Genomic DNA, 16,654 nt, shown 5'->3' with positions numbered 1-16,654 from the left:
TGCATTTTAAACACACTTATTGCTTGGCAGAGCTACCATGCATAAGCAATAATAAGTGCAATAAGCAATAATAAGCGAATAAGTAATAATATGCTAACCAGGCTATCAAGAGTAACGATGCCTTGCACAGTGGCAAGGCCAGGAATTAAAACACCACCCTTGTAAATGAAGAGATGACCACGTGACAGACAACTGATATTTCCTGATTTATCTAGATAGAAGCTTCTTCTTGGTAGCCCGAAGCGATACGGGTTGTTTGTTTTTGTTATTTTTTTCCCTGTTAGCAAGACGGTGTTTACGAGGCATCTCAATCCTGGAAATGCTTTGTGCAAAAGCTGACAGTGGATGAGAGGTGTTCATTTCGCAGCCTGTCGCCTGATCGGTCACCGCATAGTGTTGAAGTTGCACACAGAACGTCGCTCAGACGTCCGCGGCTCTGTAGGCCATCGTGGCTCGGCTCAGTTGCTCAGAACAAATTGCACTGTGTGTTCCCACAATTAAATGTGTTTTTGATTTGCAAGAGTGCTTTGAAAGAAAATAACTGTTGAACGTAAGGCACTTCCCTGACAACTAATTATATTTTGAATTGTGGCAAATTCTCCACAGACTTTTTTTTTTTTAAGCACATTATATTTGTCGCGAAAACAAAGCTGTCTGACTAAGAGTTTGTCTCGAAAAAAAAAAATGGTTGTGAGCCAATTATATATTTTAAAATGTAGCCTCTCAGGGGAAGAATAAACTCCAGATTTTTTTTTTTTTTTTTTTTTGCGATCCGGCTCCCGACACCTAAAGAGGGATGGAATAGGACTGGATATGTGAGGAAAAAGCTTTTTCTCACACAAACCGTCCAAGTCATTTTCAGGTCAGTTTGTGATAAAATTCCATTTGGGCGAAAGATGGCAAACGAGTCAGCACTTCAGCATCACAAGAAGGTCACTGGTTCAATTCTGACAGGGAGCCTTTTTAAATGGAGTCTCCATGTTCTCTCTGTGTCTGCACCCGTTTCCTCAGGGTTTTCCGCTTCCCTCCCCCAGTCCAGAGACAAGCAAACAGTTCATTGGAGACCCTAAATCCCCCAAACTTGGCAATGAGAGAGTAAATGGTTGGCTGGTCCAGGTTGCACCCTGCAGAATGAGCGAAAAAAGTGAATAGTTGCACGTCTCGATATGAAATCTCAATAAGAGAGTGAACCGTTATATGTCATTAAATGATGTGTGAATGAGAGAGTGAATGGTCGCAAGTCGCTCTGTGAATGGGAATAATAGAGTGAGTGTTGCACATGGGGTAGCAGCATCAAATTGTGACCATCAAAGAATATGATTAAAAAAACCTATATATTTATAAAAAATATATTAAAAAAAAACACATATATATATTTTTTCAATAAAAAAAATAGAAAATAATAAAAAAATAATATATATATATATATATATTATTCTTATAAAACATAGATAAATAATATATATATAAAATATATAAAAAATATGAAATACATATATATATATTTTTTTTTTATTATTATTTTTTTTATATATATATGTATGAATTACTCCACAGAATTGTTCAAATTCAAATTGCAAGTAAGCTCGCTCTGCATATATATATAATAAATCCAACAGGAGCGGCATTACCCTCGGCAAGGTGGGGGACTGGTATGGCGATGGAGGTTTTGCAGGGTTGCTGAGACTGAAGGAGTTGGATGGCTCCGGGGACAAAGGTTGACCTTCTCTACTGGGTTTTGCAGGCGGGGCAGCGGAGTCTTAGACCAGAGGGAAGCCACTCGACGGCCGGGTGTAGGATGTGGGAGCGATCTGCGAGGATCGTTTTGGATGTTTTTAGTATTTGGGTGTTATGGAAGCGGGAGAGAGGTCTGAGAAGGTGGCCAATTAGTTTGGGGCAGACCAAGGTGGTGCGCTCCAGGGGATTCCTGTGCTGTTGGGTGACGGAATGGAACCAGCAGGGGAAGGAGAAGGTTATTACGTTCTCAATGAAGGTGTAATTTTTTTGCTCTCATCGCAAAATTTCACTGTGCCTGCACAATGACAATTAAAAATCTTGATATTTAATAGAACACAGTTAGGATTGTGCTGTTGCCTTCGAATGACCCCGACTTCAAGAGCACGTACTGTCGTTGGTGACATTTATTGATGATCTCGAGAAATGAGATCAGGATGAGATCGAGCAGAGCTTCAGGAGGTTGTCAAAAACAGGTATCTGTATTCCTGGCTCCCCTTGTATGGTGGTGGTGATTGTCTCCGCCGGGGCTGAACCGTGGCGGAGCGAAGGACCAGACAATGGGAATTAAAGGATGAGCAAAAAGTTGCCGATGCGATCCAGAAATTTTGTTTTTTGTTTAATAATACTTTGTTATCATAAGAAAACTGAGCAGCGATGGATTAATAACAGAGAATAAATGAATGAATGAACAGAAAAGGTGTGCTGACGCAATCCAGAAAGTCTGTGAGGAGAATTATGTTGTTATTGTTTTTTTTTTTTTTTATATATTTCTTTATTATAATAAGAAAACAGAGCAGTGATGGAGATGAGGCAAACTGTAGGGAAAACAAGCACAGCTCCCTCATTTTGATGAACCAAAAAACACAGCTTAAGTTTAGAAATGTGATTAGTTTCCTCCATCTTTTTTGGAAATGAAATGATTCATTAGAGGATTGAGGCGAAGCGGTCTGTAGAGCAGAGGGCAGCCGTTCGCGCAAAGGTTTCCTCGGGAGAACTATCGGCGGACGCGATGCATGTTAATCTCAATTTCCTCGATTATGTGCGAGGCAGTGTTTGTTCAATGTCACGGTGACTTTCTTTTTTTTACCGTGCCTCGGTCCGCCTCGGAGGGAAACGGAGGTGGGGGGGGGGGGGGAGAGGGATGAGAAATGGGGAAAACAGAAAGATGAGCAGAGGAGTAAACACTGTGACAGGTGTCTGGCGGGGGGGGTCCATGATTAGATTTATAAAACCACCCGGTGCTACTTTCTCTGTTCGGGGACCACCGTAAGACATTTAGCACTAACCGAGGCTCCCGCTCTCCCACGGCAGACGCGCATCTGTCCGTCCCCGTCCCGGGACCCCCTGTCGTCCCTCCGCTCCCCCTCATATTTCTGCAATACCGCTGCGAAGCATTTGTTCTTCCCTCCTTCCGCTTCCCCGGGGTGCAATCTGATTTTCTCCCACCAAGATGGATTAGGTTTGAAAGCATCAATTCTGTTTCCATCACCTCTCCTTGCGTTCTCTCCTCCTCAGTCAGGGGCGTGCCATCCTTCTTTCCCCTCCCTCGAACCATTAGACGGCACGTATCATCCAATATTTTCTACGGCGGGAGCGGAGCAGAGCGCATTAGGGATGGGTCTGTTCAGGTGATCAGACTTGCCTGTGCAATACCCGGGGACCATTTTTCTTTATTTGAGAGTGTCTGTCTTTGTGACAATACTATGGATTTTCTATCAGCCCCTTAATTATGGCACCATGATTGGAAAAGTGATTGGTCAGGGTCCCTGATATGAAAACTTGAGTATCAATTTGGTGTCTGTCAGGGCACATAGCCTAGGTTATTAGACAGCCATTTGGAGAGTAAGTCGAAATGTTCCTTGCTTCGAGCCCATTAGCTCCCCACTGGAGCAGACTATATTCTATTCCTCAGACTCTTTGGCGAAATCGTCGGGGAAAAGAAATTGCGGGCGTCTACCGCGTGTCCCGATTCAACTTTTTTCGATGAAACGGCTCTATAATTTCACAACCTGTTCAAGCCGGGAAATAAGCTTATTCGGTTTTTTGAGACTCGGGGTTCGACAAGGGTATGAATTCTCCCCCAGGCCCGCGTTAAGGGGGTAGTAACCGGAGGAAAAGATCATTCAACAAAACCGACTTTTTTTTTTTTTATTCTGCAGATTAAAAAAAGAGGCTTACAAATCGCGTCTCTCTCTCACTCTCTCGTCCCTATTTCCCCCATCTCCCCTCAGGTCATCTGATGGTGTGTGTGCGACGGGAACGGTCGTGGTGAGTCGTCTCAGGATGGGTGAAATGGAGGAGGTGGACGTGGACCACATCACCACCGACGCGCCATCGCAGAAGGTAAAGTAGACCGTCAGAAAGGGGAGTCGCGGCGTCTCGTACGCCTCCTGCTAATGCTGGGATTAAACCGGCACTGTTCAAGTCCTCCAATGAGATTAAAGAAACTCCAGTAAACCCTAATGTGGATTTACAGGTTGTGTGTGTGTGTGTGTCTCAAACAAGTATATAAAAGATAAGGAGATGGACCCACCTGGTTTCAGCCATGTGTCCACGTGGCTGTGTTTTTTGTTTTTTTTTTTTTGGAACCGCACGGCCCTGCTACGCAAACCGCCGTTTTTCCGATCGAGTCGGAGATATCGCCCGGAAGCGTCTTTCTCGCCGCCGCCGCCCCTCCCTTTCCACTAATCTCACAGTGCACGTCGCTAACCTCAGCCCTGTAGTGACTCAGAGAGAGAGAGAGAGAGAGAAAAGGAGTGCTCTCTTTGAGACTTTCAGAGTGAACAGGAGATTTTGTCATTCAAATGGGATGCCAGCATGCCAGAAATGAAGTCGTACGTACTCCCATCTCACTTGATTTTCCTCACAACCTTAATTCGTCTCTGCATTGACTTGTCAAGTAAATGTGGAGCGCGGTGTTAGCATTAAAAAGTAAACAGCGAAAAGTAAACAAGGGTCATAATAATGTAGCACAGCTTCGCAAGGCAACGTGAACTATGTAAGTGTGTGTGTGTGTGTGTGTGTGTGTGTGTGTGTGTGTGTGTGTGAGAGAGTGAATCACTGTCTTATATAATGGACCAAAGGCTACGACATGGCTGACTGACTTTGGGTTCTGCCCACTCCTGTTGCTGGTGAGGGGAGGTTCCCTGCTAGGCTGCGGAGTGTCACTGACAATCTGCCCATGCCGCCTTGATGAATGCGCCGCCTCGTGCGCGCGCGTGCATGTGTACATTGTCACCGCGCATTTCCCCTCTTGTGTGTTGCGCCCGCTGCAGAAGATGAGCGGAGGAAAAAGAGAAGCGACGTGACAAACACAAGGGAGGGCACGCCGGAGACTTCGGATTAACTTGCGGGAGAAGTTCCTCCGCAATTTACGTTCTCCGCCGAGGTGTTTTACCGCCTGAACGGAATCTATGTGTCGCCGTGTCTGCGGGGGAACCCTGGTTTGATCCCTTCCTGTCGTTGCTTGGGCGGTTGCTGCTCATGAATATCCCACTGACCCCAGAAAAAAACAAGAAAGAGACTCCGGTCACCTTTGATTTGATCTCTTTACATATTTTAGTCATCAAAGAGCCCTCAAACGAACGCCGTCTGCCTCTGACAATTACAATGGGACCCCTCTCGCAGCTGCGCTCCCTGGGCTCATTGTTAGTACTATTATTATCAGGGACGATGAGAACTGGCATTTCTAGATGTCGGTTGCTCTCACCTCATCGGTTTGCCTGCGCGTGAGAACCAGAGCCGGCGATTATTATCCTTGTTCTTTCGATTATCGGTTCCAAAGCGCGGGACGGTTTTAGCCCGGCTGACATTAAAATCCTTCCCGAGCGCACCTTCGGTTGTTTATTCCGTGACGTCAATCAAATACGTGTTCCGTCTTCAAGCCGAGGCAGAGATGTGTAAAGTTATATCATGAGTCAAGAGGTTTTTTTGCCATCGTGCAGGCATAACGCAATTTTTATAGGGACCCCTGGCTAGAAGCACGTGTAAAAAAAATATTTTTAATAGACAAAGAATGTAAACAGTAGAAAGAAATAGATAAAAATAGATGATGGCAGCATGGAAATAGATGATTGCACCAAAAATAAGAAAAAAGGGGGTGTTGTGTATAATGTACATAGATGACATTTTCTTTTGTTTAAACAACCAATAAAAGCGGACAAGTATTCTGCAACTGAAAATTATGGATCTCTGCTAAGGATCGCTTGATTTTCTCTAAATCTCTGCAAAATGGTGAAAGCAATTGCTTGAAATTGAGCCGTGTTTGTATGACCTATTTCACTGCGTAGTGAAAGCATCACCTTCACGAAGCAAAAAGTCACCTTCGTTGTCTTCTTCGGGATTTCGGCCACCCTCCATCCGTCACGCTCGTGTGTAAAACTGACTTCGCATTGCACACTAACAATGCGCCGACACACGGCTTACATAGGCGGCTATAGGAATTACGACAAAGCCTTTGTCTGCATAATACCTTTTTTGGCAAAATGGCAGCAGGCCTGGGATGAATTGTGGGTCTCTGGTTATTTTCATGACTATATACATTAAAGATACAATAGATGCGCCGCTTTGACAACCAATTTGTTACTTTTATTATCGGTTTGACATTGTTCTTCACCAATAGCACTGAACTTAATAAGGGTGATCACTATTCAGACTGTCATAATTCAAGGAGGATGCAGGGGATACAGTCCATCTGAAACATTAATCTATTGAATCCATGCACAAACTACCAGGTAACACTCTGGTAAATTGCTTTTTTTCCTTTCCATGCCATGATCGTGTCATAACATGTATGCCGAGAACAAGCTTCTCCCCTTCCTCGAGTGCTGACCCATTTTTTTTTCTCTCTTTTCTCACAAAAAGACACAAATGTCGTTTGCAAATACAAATACATAAATACGTAAATTAGTAAATACATAAATAAATGTGATTGATTGGTGATCAGTCCAAGGTGTACCACTCCAGCATCCCCCAGCACTTTCCACCTAATTTTTTTTTCTTGTTTCTAAAAATTTGAAAAATCAAAAGGTACAGCTGCCTGCCAAGAAAATTTAAGAGGCACCTTGTGTTTTTTTCATAAAAACAGCACTTAAATACAACATAAGTAAGCCAAGGTTTATTGTTAGAATAAAATAAGTCTTATGTTCTCCTTTATATCATTTGATGCAGTCAACTCCTCGATTTTATAATTATACCTTTTTTGTGCGTGCCATCTATTTGGATCCCCTACGGGACACTTATCTTGAGTCTTTGTGTCTCGACACAAAAAACACGTCCGTCATTTAGTCCATATTTTGAGAGCCCCGTAACGGGTTCTGACTTTTTTGAAAAATGAATTAGTATTTCATGAGGAAAAATGGTTTTCAACTAAGTAATTGACCTGCGACTGGTGAACATGACTGCCAAAGAAGCGTGTAATTTTAGCGAGCGAAACAGCAGTTGCTGGACGAAATAAGGTCTCCCATTATGTCTGAAATGATGCTTTCGTCACTTAAAGGACTGGAGAAAATCTCAACTTATGAGTTGCTCTTTTTGCATGAAAAGGCGGATGCTTTCTTGCAATTACATCAGCGACGTGCGGTGAAGTTCATGGGCGGTGAGACATTGACGTCATCAGATTTATAAACATATGAACCCTACAGAGTAACTTATTCACCATTTTATTGGCAGCAGTTGACGTGTTTTGTTTAAAATATCATATCAGCATTCTTTACATTTACAAACTGTAGCATAGAAAAAGCACATGTAAAAAAAAAAACGTTCTCTTAGCTTTACTTATAAATGAAGTCCATACGCGCTCCTTCTGAAGCATCGATAACTTGCTTGAAGATGTCTTCTGTTTCTTTCTTCAAATTTAAAAGTCTCTCTGTCTCAATGGAAATCGTCGTCCTTGATCGGTCCTGTTCCGTCTGTATGTTTGGAGTCTTTTCGGTGCCGAGAATGAGCGCTCCACCGATGCTGTCTTAACCTGAGCGGTGACCATCGTCCAGAGCAACTTTGTTGCCTCAGAAACAGTTTGACTGAGATCCTTCTTGGCCAAAAAGTTGAGAAGCTGCCCAGGAGATTTACATTCATCCCTCACCGTTTGTGAGCTGTACAGCTAGATGAGATCGGCAAAAAAATAGCCGGATAGCTGCACATGACTTGCTAACTGTCTACTGTAGCTCGCTATTGCTAATTCTATTATTCTGTAGCCGAGTAGTAAGAAGGATCCCAGGGATCAGCGGTGCCTCCTAGCATGAGGCACCGTCACTGCATGCCTCACTTAATGTCTCTTCGCGGTCGTTTTACTATTACGAGAAACACGAGAAACACGTTACAGTTGCTGGCGAAAAACATTACACACATCAGCTAAGCTATGGAAATTTAGTTCATATATTAAAAGTGTTTTTTTAATAGTGACATCCACAGAGACAGCAATCCGGTCTCATTGCATAGCATGCAAGCACAGTTAGCAGAATCATTGCGCAATCCATAGTGGGATCCGCTGGTTGCCGTGTCACTCACGTCTCTTCTTCATATTCGAAAGGTAAATGTGAATTTTTTTTTGTGATTTGACAAAAAAAATATGTGGCAGATAGCTTTAGAGAACAAATCACTCAATAAATATAACCATTTAATTTATTTTTTTCATTTTGCATTTTTTTCTTTCCATGATGACAGGTGAGGCCCGGCCTCCCCTGCCTCTACTGACTGCACGTCACTGAATTACATCATATGTGTGAACTATATGTGTGGTTTAGTTAACGCAACAGAATGCATGTAGAATTAGGTGGCGTGAAAGAAGAGGACGCAGAGGAGAGGTTTAAATGGAGGCAGATTCGCCGTAGCGACCCCTGAGGAGAACAACCGAAAGGAATAGAAGTTTGTGTCAGTTAAAATAAATGGAGAATTAGTATCCAGTTAGGTTTCATGCTTCTTTATAAATCTGCAGACTTTCTCTGATATGAACCAAATAACAAATCTGAAATTCCTCATCCACATGAGGTCGCAGGGAAATTAAAAAAAAAAAAAAAAAAGTGCGCAGTGTCCACGCTTCACACTGCTTTCTCATTTGTTATGGCGAACCGGGGATATCTTTATTGTGCTGTTTTGTTTTCTTTCCTCGTACATGAGCGTGAAAGACCATAATGGCGCGGGGAAAGTAACCAGCCCGCGATGCAATCAGTGAAATCACAGCGGGAGAGTTTTGATGAGGGTGAAGACAGAAATACAACACGCTTGATGACTTGCACTTGAACATGTTATTGTGTTTCCACACCTGTGATGGTAGCATGTGTATTTTTTGTATTATTGTTGTGCATCAATCTCTATTAATGCCACTTCTTGGTACAGTTATGAGCGTGAAGCCGTTATTCTTTTTCCAAAACTGCCGCAAAGGTTGGATGCTAGTTATTCATAGACTGTTTATAATGTCAGGTCGCAGCACCGTGTGGATGCACATTTCCAATATATTTGGTAAAAAAAAATAATAATCAGTAGGATCATTAATTTAATCTCTCTCTGTTTCTTTCTCTCTTTTGTTTTCCTTTTCCAGAGTCCTTTGGTGTGTGAGTCTGCATCCCACATCTGCAATGACAGAGAAAGCAACCTGCTGACGGGACCAGGTACGGCTCTCTCACCAAACACCTGTTTTTTTCGCCAAAATCCAATTGTAAATAAACACCAAATATCTCCCGGTGTATTTTTCCTGTCTCTCTAAAACCCCTGCTTCGCTGTCCACTTACAACTGTGACACGTTTATTTGAGCAAGTTATTAAATGTAAGTGTCAGAACTAAAGTATTAAAATTTTGACCTTGCTATTTTTTTTTTTTTTTTTTTTTTTTCGGATTCCATCTAAAACAGCCAACGCCATTGGGTTTCATTGGTTACACCGGGTGTTTGTCACATTTGAAGACGAAAAGAGAATACCGTATCTTACAATAAAGGTAGTTTTTTTGATGGGTTATGCTTTACTTTTAGAAAAAGCCATAATTCCACGCTATATAAAGAATTCCAGACAGAAAAAGCAATATACAGCAACAAGGACAAGGTGACCCGCCGTGCCAAAACTTCACAGCCCTTCTTCCATAGGAGACTTGAAAAACTAATTTCCCTTTTTCCACGCTTTCATTTGTTCCACCCGTTCATTTTCTCCCCCGTCCACATTCCCGCCGCCTCCCCAAGCCACTCGCCTGCTGTCACGGTGTCACCGTCATTAACTGTTCCTCCAGTGATTAGCCGCTAAAACCGCAGTCGTGTTTGCAGGTGCACATCTGCGGCCCGTCAAAACAATACCCTACCCGCGGACCTACCGGATTGACTAATGCGGTTTGGTTCCTCCAATTTTATTACCTTTCAAAATGCACACGCGTCGAGCAAACGGGGATGGGGGTGCCCGCGCGCAGCACGTCTCGGGAAGTCATTTTCTTAAGAGCCGTAGGGAAGGGAAACAAAGGCATCTGATTGGTTGTCAGATTACTTTGGTGCCAGGGGGGAGACCAGGGGTTAATCCACTTCCCCGACGGAGGTCGAAGTCAGCAACTGTCTCTCTTCCGATTAAGGTTACGCCTGTAACCCTTTCTCTCCGTATGTCCTTCGCTTCCCTTTTTTTTTTTTTTTTTTCCACTTTGGTTTCATTAATCCCCGTTCTGGAGGGATCGGATGATTACTTTATTTCACATTACAAATTTGAACCTAAATCGTCGTTATTTTTGGGAACGTTTACTCAATCATCAGCTCCTCTATTTGAAGGACTCTGCTGGATTTATACATCCTCCAAAATTCACCTCACGGGCAAGATTGAACTAAAAAAAAAACAAGCTTCGAACATTTTCCGTTGATTCAGTCTTGGATATTTAATTGGTATTTATGACTTTATTTTCCAAAACATATTTTTTCCATATGACATCTGTAATGATGGTGTCTATCAGGTTGAGTGGAGGGATTTCACTTTTGCCATATATATTCAACTGCATTTCCCGAAGACTGTCAACATTTCGCCCCAAGTGCTTTCACTCTGACTTTCAGGGCGACTTTCTTTCAGCCCTGGTAAGGAAAAACAGCAGTAAACACTGTTTGAGGCACGTAGCATTCTTGGCCTCTGCTGCCGGCATGCAGATAAGAGCATTAGAGCTGTTCTTCATTTCCAGTCTTCGACTTCAACTATTAGCCACTCTGTAAAAATGAAGATGTGGCGAAACTTGAGTTGGGTTTTAAAAAAAAAATTCATTCAACTTTTTTTAGGCCACCGTTGTTAAATAAACCACCGATTAAAATGGACACGTTATATGGTTACGATCAAGAAGGTGAGTTCCCCGTTGGGAACGGGTCACCTCTTGGATCGCGATTTTTCCAGTCGCTCCTCCCAATACCAATAACCATTTCCTGCTTTTCATAAATGCAAACTTGCGATTGGTTAACGGAGACATAAAGGGTTTATCAAAACACTGAAATCAAATTACATTTGATGCCCGGTTAGGTTTTAATGCACTTCTTTGGATAAAATGTTAACCTCAACCCGCTCTTTGCCTTTGGGTGTACTTCGTGTGGGGATGCATCTGACAAATGACTTATTAATTAATTACCGTGATGTTTCTTTGTTTAGTGAGTCAGTTAATCTGAACAATTTATTAATTAGTCCTCAGATGATCCTCATTTATGTGATTAACACAGCAAAATAATCATCATGTAATTTCTGCATCGCTACACTATGTTGCATTCATAATGAAAACAGATGCCGTATCTTTGTCACCAGGCAAGAAAACAGTGGCTCCGCTATCTTTTTCAAACAAGTTATTGGAATGAAATGGCAACATTTACAAACAACAAGAGAAGGTGTGCATCTCCGTCACAGTCTGAACTATGTAATGGGATTAAGAAACTCTCAGGAGTGTCAGGATTTAGGAGCAAATTTAATTTTTTACCCCTTGCCCAATGATAGCTGGCATGTGCTTCGGCCCCATCGCAAATCTGAGTGCAGTATAAGCAGTATAAATAATGAATTGATTCATTAAAATTGTTTTCATTTGTGTCATTTTCCTTTTCACTCCTTAATTTTATTAGTTCTCCGTCATTCCAACACATGGAGGTCAATTACAAAGTCACAGAGTAACCACAATCAGACAATGTTAATCAGATTTCCTTTTTAAATGTCACTTAACGTTTGAATAAAATGATACCGTGTCAATCCCTTAACTCCATTCCACAGTATTTTTGAAGGGTTCTTGAAAAGGTAAACATACTGTATTAACCTTGGGGTATAAAAGTGAGTAAAGAAGATTTTACCTGGAGACCAGAATTGTATTTCTGCCAGGAAATGGTCAAATATAGTCACAGGGCCAGAGTAGGTGTTATTGACGAGTGGTTAACTAATGTGAGGGATAAAGGTAAGTTATTATCCATGTTAATGGTAACGTGGACCAATTGTGGCATTTGGGGGAGTAAGATGTATTGAATTAAGTACTTTTCTTTGGACCGCTGTCACTACTGACCTGCGGTAACATATCATGGGAAATAATGGGGGGGCTTATTGCGCCTGTTTGTGCAGTTCCTTGAATCGATACTTTTAGTATGTTTCCGTTTAAAGCATTGCAAGTCGCAGCAATCAAAATGGCCATTTTTTACGGAAATAAAAATAAGAAATAAATCTCTTCATCAATATGTCACCGCCTTGTAGAAAACACAGAACTAGGGGCGAAACACACACTCGTGAGAGCCGAGCGCTGCGTAGAGTGTCAGTCGGAAACTGACCGGCCGTTTTTCATCCTCTCGCGACGGGAAGTGTTTGGCGACGAGCGGAGCGAGCTGGCCGGAGCCGAAAACAGAAAAAGATCGAGTTGACAATTACGACAACAATGGTGGCATACAGAGTTGGGTAAATGAAAGGAACTCCTCGCAAAATATATTGGACTATTTCATCTCAAGAATTGTGACAACTTAGTTGTGCAGAATAAACACCGTGTGCCCAGAGAGTTGTTATCAGCAGTTTATAAAATGACCATTAATTCATGAGTCAGTGCAGGAATGACCTGTGCAAAAGAATTATTTATGGGTCGGTGTCTTGTAACTAAATCAGGAATGGGGAAAAGCCGGGGAGTCGGTGAGTAATTACAGTCCAGTGGTTCCTGGTCGCCATCTCAACACGCACGACCTTCACCCATGCTGACTTATGAATGGTTAAAGAAAGAATGCCCTTTTAGAGAATTCGCGCCACCCTTTATGGTTTTATTTATTTATTCATTTTGTATTTTGTGCAATGGAAAACGACCCATTCAACTCCCCGAAGTGTTTTTAGCGTTTTTCCACATCATACGTTTTGCTTTTCGGGAAAGTCCGTACGATGATCTCCATTTCCTCTGGAAATGAGTGGCTCGCTCAAAACAGGTATCTTACTCGGATAATTCCAGCAAAAATAGCGTCAGTTGTGCTCGAGGGGAATTTGTTTCCACGGAGTTGGGCTCGAATTGGGGGAGGTTTGAATGGCGTCACAAACAGGAGGCTGGAAAAGGTGGACGTGTCACTGCTAATGACAGTATTCTGTGTTTACCTCACGAATATCTCAATTTCGTACCATTTATATCGGGGTATGTCATATTGGCTGATTAATTGCGGGATGAGAAACCGCATCCCAGCGCGTGACAAGCTCCTGCAGGCCGATTTGACACTCCCAGCAGGTCGAACCCATCATCTGTGCAGCCGCCCGCTGAAACCCAACTGTCTTCGTCAACTTCATCATCATATTATTTTTAAATTCATTTCAGTGTGTTTCTCAAGAAGCCCTCTACCGATACCCAGCGGTGAGCCCGCCACCTACCGAGATTTTTCCCTTCATTAGAGAGTCTCTCTACTTTGGTGTGCTGCCGCGGAGGTAGAAAGGCAAAAGGAAGACCTCCTGGGAAGATGAGAATTATCTTATATATGGCAGACACGGCTATTGATCATGGAGTTTAATATGTGCTTTGTACCTCACACGACTTTTCAAGAGTTTTTTATCCGTGATATCCTTTCGCGTAACCACCGGTGCTTTCGATCCGCTGATTCACCTCCCAGGAAAGTAAAAACATAGACGTATCAGAAGAGTTTAAGCGTTAATATATGTACAATATAGTTTTGTTTTTTTCACCTCAGTTTTCAAGAACCCGGTGTGCAAAGTGTACAGATTCCAAACGGCGGACAGCAAGTGGATGCTTGTTAGGGAGCAAATGGAGGAGTGCACTTTGTCCTTCAGCATCCCCAAGCAGCTGCTCTCCCTGTACATCCAGGAAGACATGAGCAGGTAAGCCACTCTGTTAATCCTCCTGATGTCACTGCATATTTTCCACACATTCCCACAGTGCAGAAATGCTAATTTGCTTTCGAGTGCACATTTAAACAGCATCTACCGAAAAACAAACACGCAAGCAAATATAATTCCTCTCTGTTCTTTAATTCCAAATCACACCAAGTCACGCGAAAATAAATCCAATACATTTGCCAGGCTATTTGACCACATCAATGCAACTGTGTTTCCATTGTTTCCAATTGGTTAAATGCAAGCGGCCGCCATCTGCCCTGCATCCTAGTCGGCTCATGTTCGGGGCTAACGTCACGTGCGCGCACGTGGCGCTGTCACGTGTGGAGGAGCAAAGTCAGCCTCAATCTAATGAGGACAGGTAAAGACAAACACAGGGGAAGGTAACGGTACTCCAAGTGTGGTTCAATAACTGGACAAGTTTCCATTTCCTCAGCTGCAACCAACCATCCCGTATATACATATATATATATATATATATATATATATACATATATATATATATATATATATATATATATATATATATACTGTATATAGCTACACACACACACATACGTAGCTTTTTGTGTGTTTATTTTTGAAGACAATCAAAACATATATATATATATATATATATATATATATATATATATATATATATATTTGTTTATTTTTTATTTTATTTTTTTTTTTACTATGTATTTGTCATTATATATGAACCAGTCCTGGGTGTACCCCACTTCTCGCCTGGGGAAAGCTAGGATAGGCCCCAGCATCCCCTGTGAATGCAGGATCAGTGGATGAAGATGGATGGATGTATTTATATATGTAAATAAAGTATATACAGTATACTGTGTATTTTCCAATAAAGTCTGAGAGGCCAGACTGAGATAGTTTGGACACATATAGAGGAGCAATAGTGAAAATCTGGGTGGAAGGATGCTGAGGCTGGAACTGCCATGCGGGAAGCCTGGAGGAAGACCGGAGGGGAGATTTATGGATGGAGTGAAAGAGGACATGAAGTTAGTCGGTGCGAGAGAAGAAGATGCAGAGTCCAGGGTTTGACGAAGGCAAATCATTCACCGTTGTCACCCCTGCGAGGAACAGCTGGAAGAATATATGTATAGATATATAGCACATATCTATTTGTGTATGTATGTATACATATAAATACATGGGGTTTTACTGAAGGACTTTACCCCCCCAGCACCCGATGATTCGGTATTAAAAGAGTAATTTAAAAGTCCGGGTCAGCACTCACCTTGGATCCTGATCTCCAGGTTAAACCGCACGAAGCCAGGTGGCGTTTTAGTGAAAGGACCAATGTTGCGTTCGCTTTTTTTTAAACGCGACAACATCCCTCCTGCAACTCAATTCCAATACGACTGTGACGCAGCTGCTCTGTGCTGTCAATGTTTGCCCAAAATCTGCCCAAAGGGAGATTTAAGTAAACATCTGTTATTACTGCTGCAATGTTTATATTGAATTATGACTAAAATAGGCAGTTTTAATCTCTGACAATCCACGAGGGATCTTATATGCTTGATGCGCACAACTTGATTTTATTATGGCGCTCCTAAATTTTAATTTAGTAATTTCTGACGAGCTAACCGGCATTGGTTTTTCTGCTAAAGTCTTCTCAAGTTAGTCGCTCTGAGCAAACCAGCCCTGCCAGCAAAAAACATTCAGCGCCATGGCACGAACCTACAGAATCCCTTTTTACGCCGCCACTTTATATTTCCCTATATACTTTTTTCTTTGTTTTGATAGAAAATCGCAATCCTTTTTTCCCCCAAGATGCACGCTGATATTATTGCCGGTATTGTCGATTGGGTAAATGTAATTTCAGTTCAACTTGAAACAGAAAGATATTTGTAGTGTCGACTAATTGTTTGAATCCAAGGAGAAAAGGATGGGATATTTATTAAACATTATATCTATATGAACACACAGCGGGCTGCAAAACAATAATAATTTTATGTAGTTGTTTATTTATTGAGCGGCACAGTGGCGCTTCCGCCTCCATACCAAAATTGGACGAAATGCATTGGAGATCTGGTGTTTGTAAAATGTTGATGCCCACAGCGCATCAGTCTGGCATGTTCTGCAACACCCTACAGATGCTATTCTTTGAAGCAGCGATACATATAGAAGAAGTTTGCAGAGATTAAACAACAAACCAAGTTACTGTTAATAACCAACACTTCTATCAAGCCTCTTAATGCAATGTGTGTTCCCAAATACAAAGATATAAATGAAGTATTTCTACAACGGCGGCGCAGTAGTTGCCGCTTTGGACTAGGTTAATTCTGCCCCGTTGTAAAAGGCAGTGAATTACATATCCTGATTAGCTGCTACTGGTTATCAGAATAATAAAATAAGAAATAATACAAACAAAATCAATCATTATATCAGTCTAGCCCAGGGCTGGGCAATTATTATGGCTAGTGGGCTACATTTCTGATTAAATTTTCATGCGCAGGCCAACTAGGTATCATGTAAATTGCACAAAATGAAAGTTGCAATTTAAATATTCAATTTTTTGGGCATTTTATTTCAACCTTAAAATCATGAATGATTTTATAAATATACTGACATTATTTTTTATGTAATATCCATACAAAATTTAAAAAAAGGGGTTTCTAAATTCAATATTGATTGAA

At 41.8% G+C, this 16,654-nt stretch overlaps 1 protein-coding gene across 5 annotated transcripts in view; it reads left to right on the top strand.

The window, feature by feature from the left end:
• The window catches only part of inpp4b (inositol polyphosphate-4-phosphatase type II B), a 164,383-nt gene that overhangs the window by 91,134 nt on the left and 56,595 nt on the right, over window positions 1–16,654 (top strand). For all 5 annotated transcript variants that reach the window (XM_086157338.1, XM_086157337.1, XM_086157339.1 and 2 more), the window contains 3 exons: window positions 3,969–4,080; window positions 9,275–9,344; window positions 13,847–13,994. In XM_086157338.1, coding sequence (XP_086013464.1) covers window positions 3,969–4,080; window positions 9,275–9,344; window positions 13,847–13,994 — 330 coding nt within the window. The remainder of the gene's footprint in view (window positions 1–3,968; window positions 4,081–9,274; window positions 9,345–13,846; window positions 13,995–16,654) is intronic.

The sequence above is a fragment of the Fistularia commersonii genome, chromosome 12 (genome assembly GCF_037954325.1).
Source record: "Fistularia commersonii isolate RoL2024-O1a breed Wild chromosome 12, RoL_Fcom_v1.0, whole genome shotgun sequence".
Lineage (NCBI taxonomy): Eukaryota > Metazoa > Chordata > Actinopteri > Syngnathiformes > Fistulariidae > Fistularia > Fistularia commersonii.
This window is presented reverse-complemented; position numbering and strand designations above follow the sequence as displayed.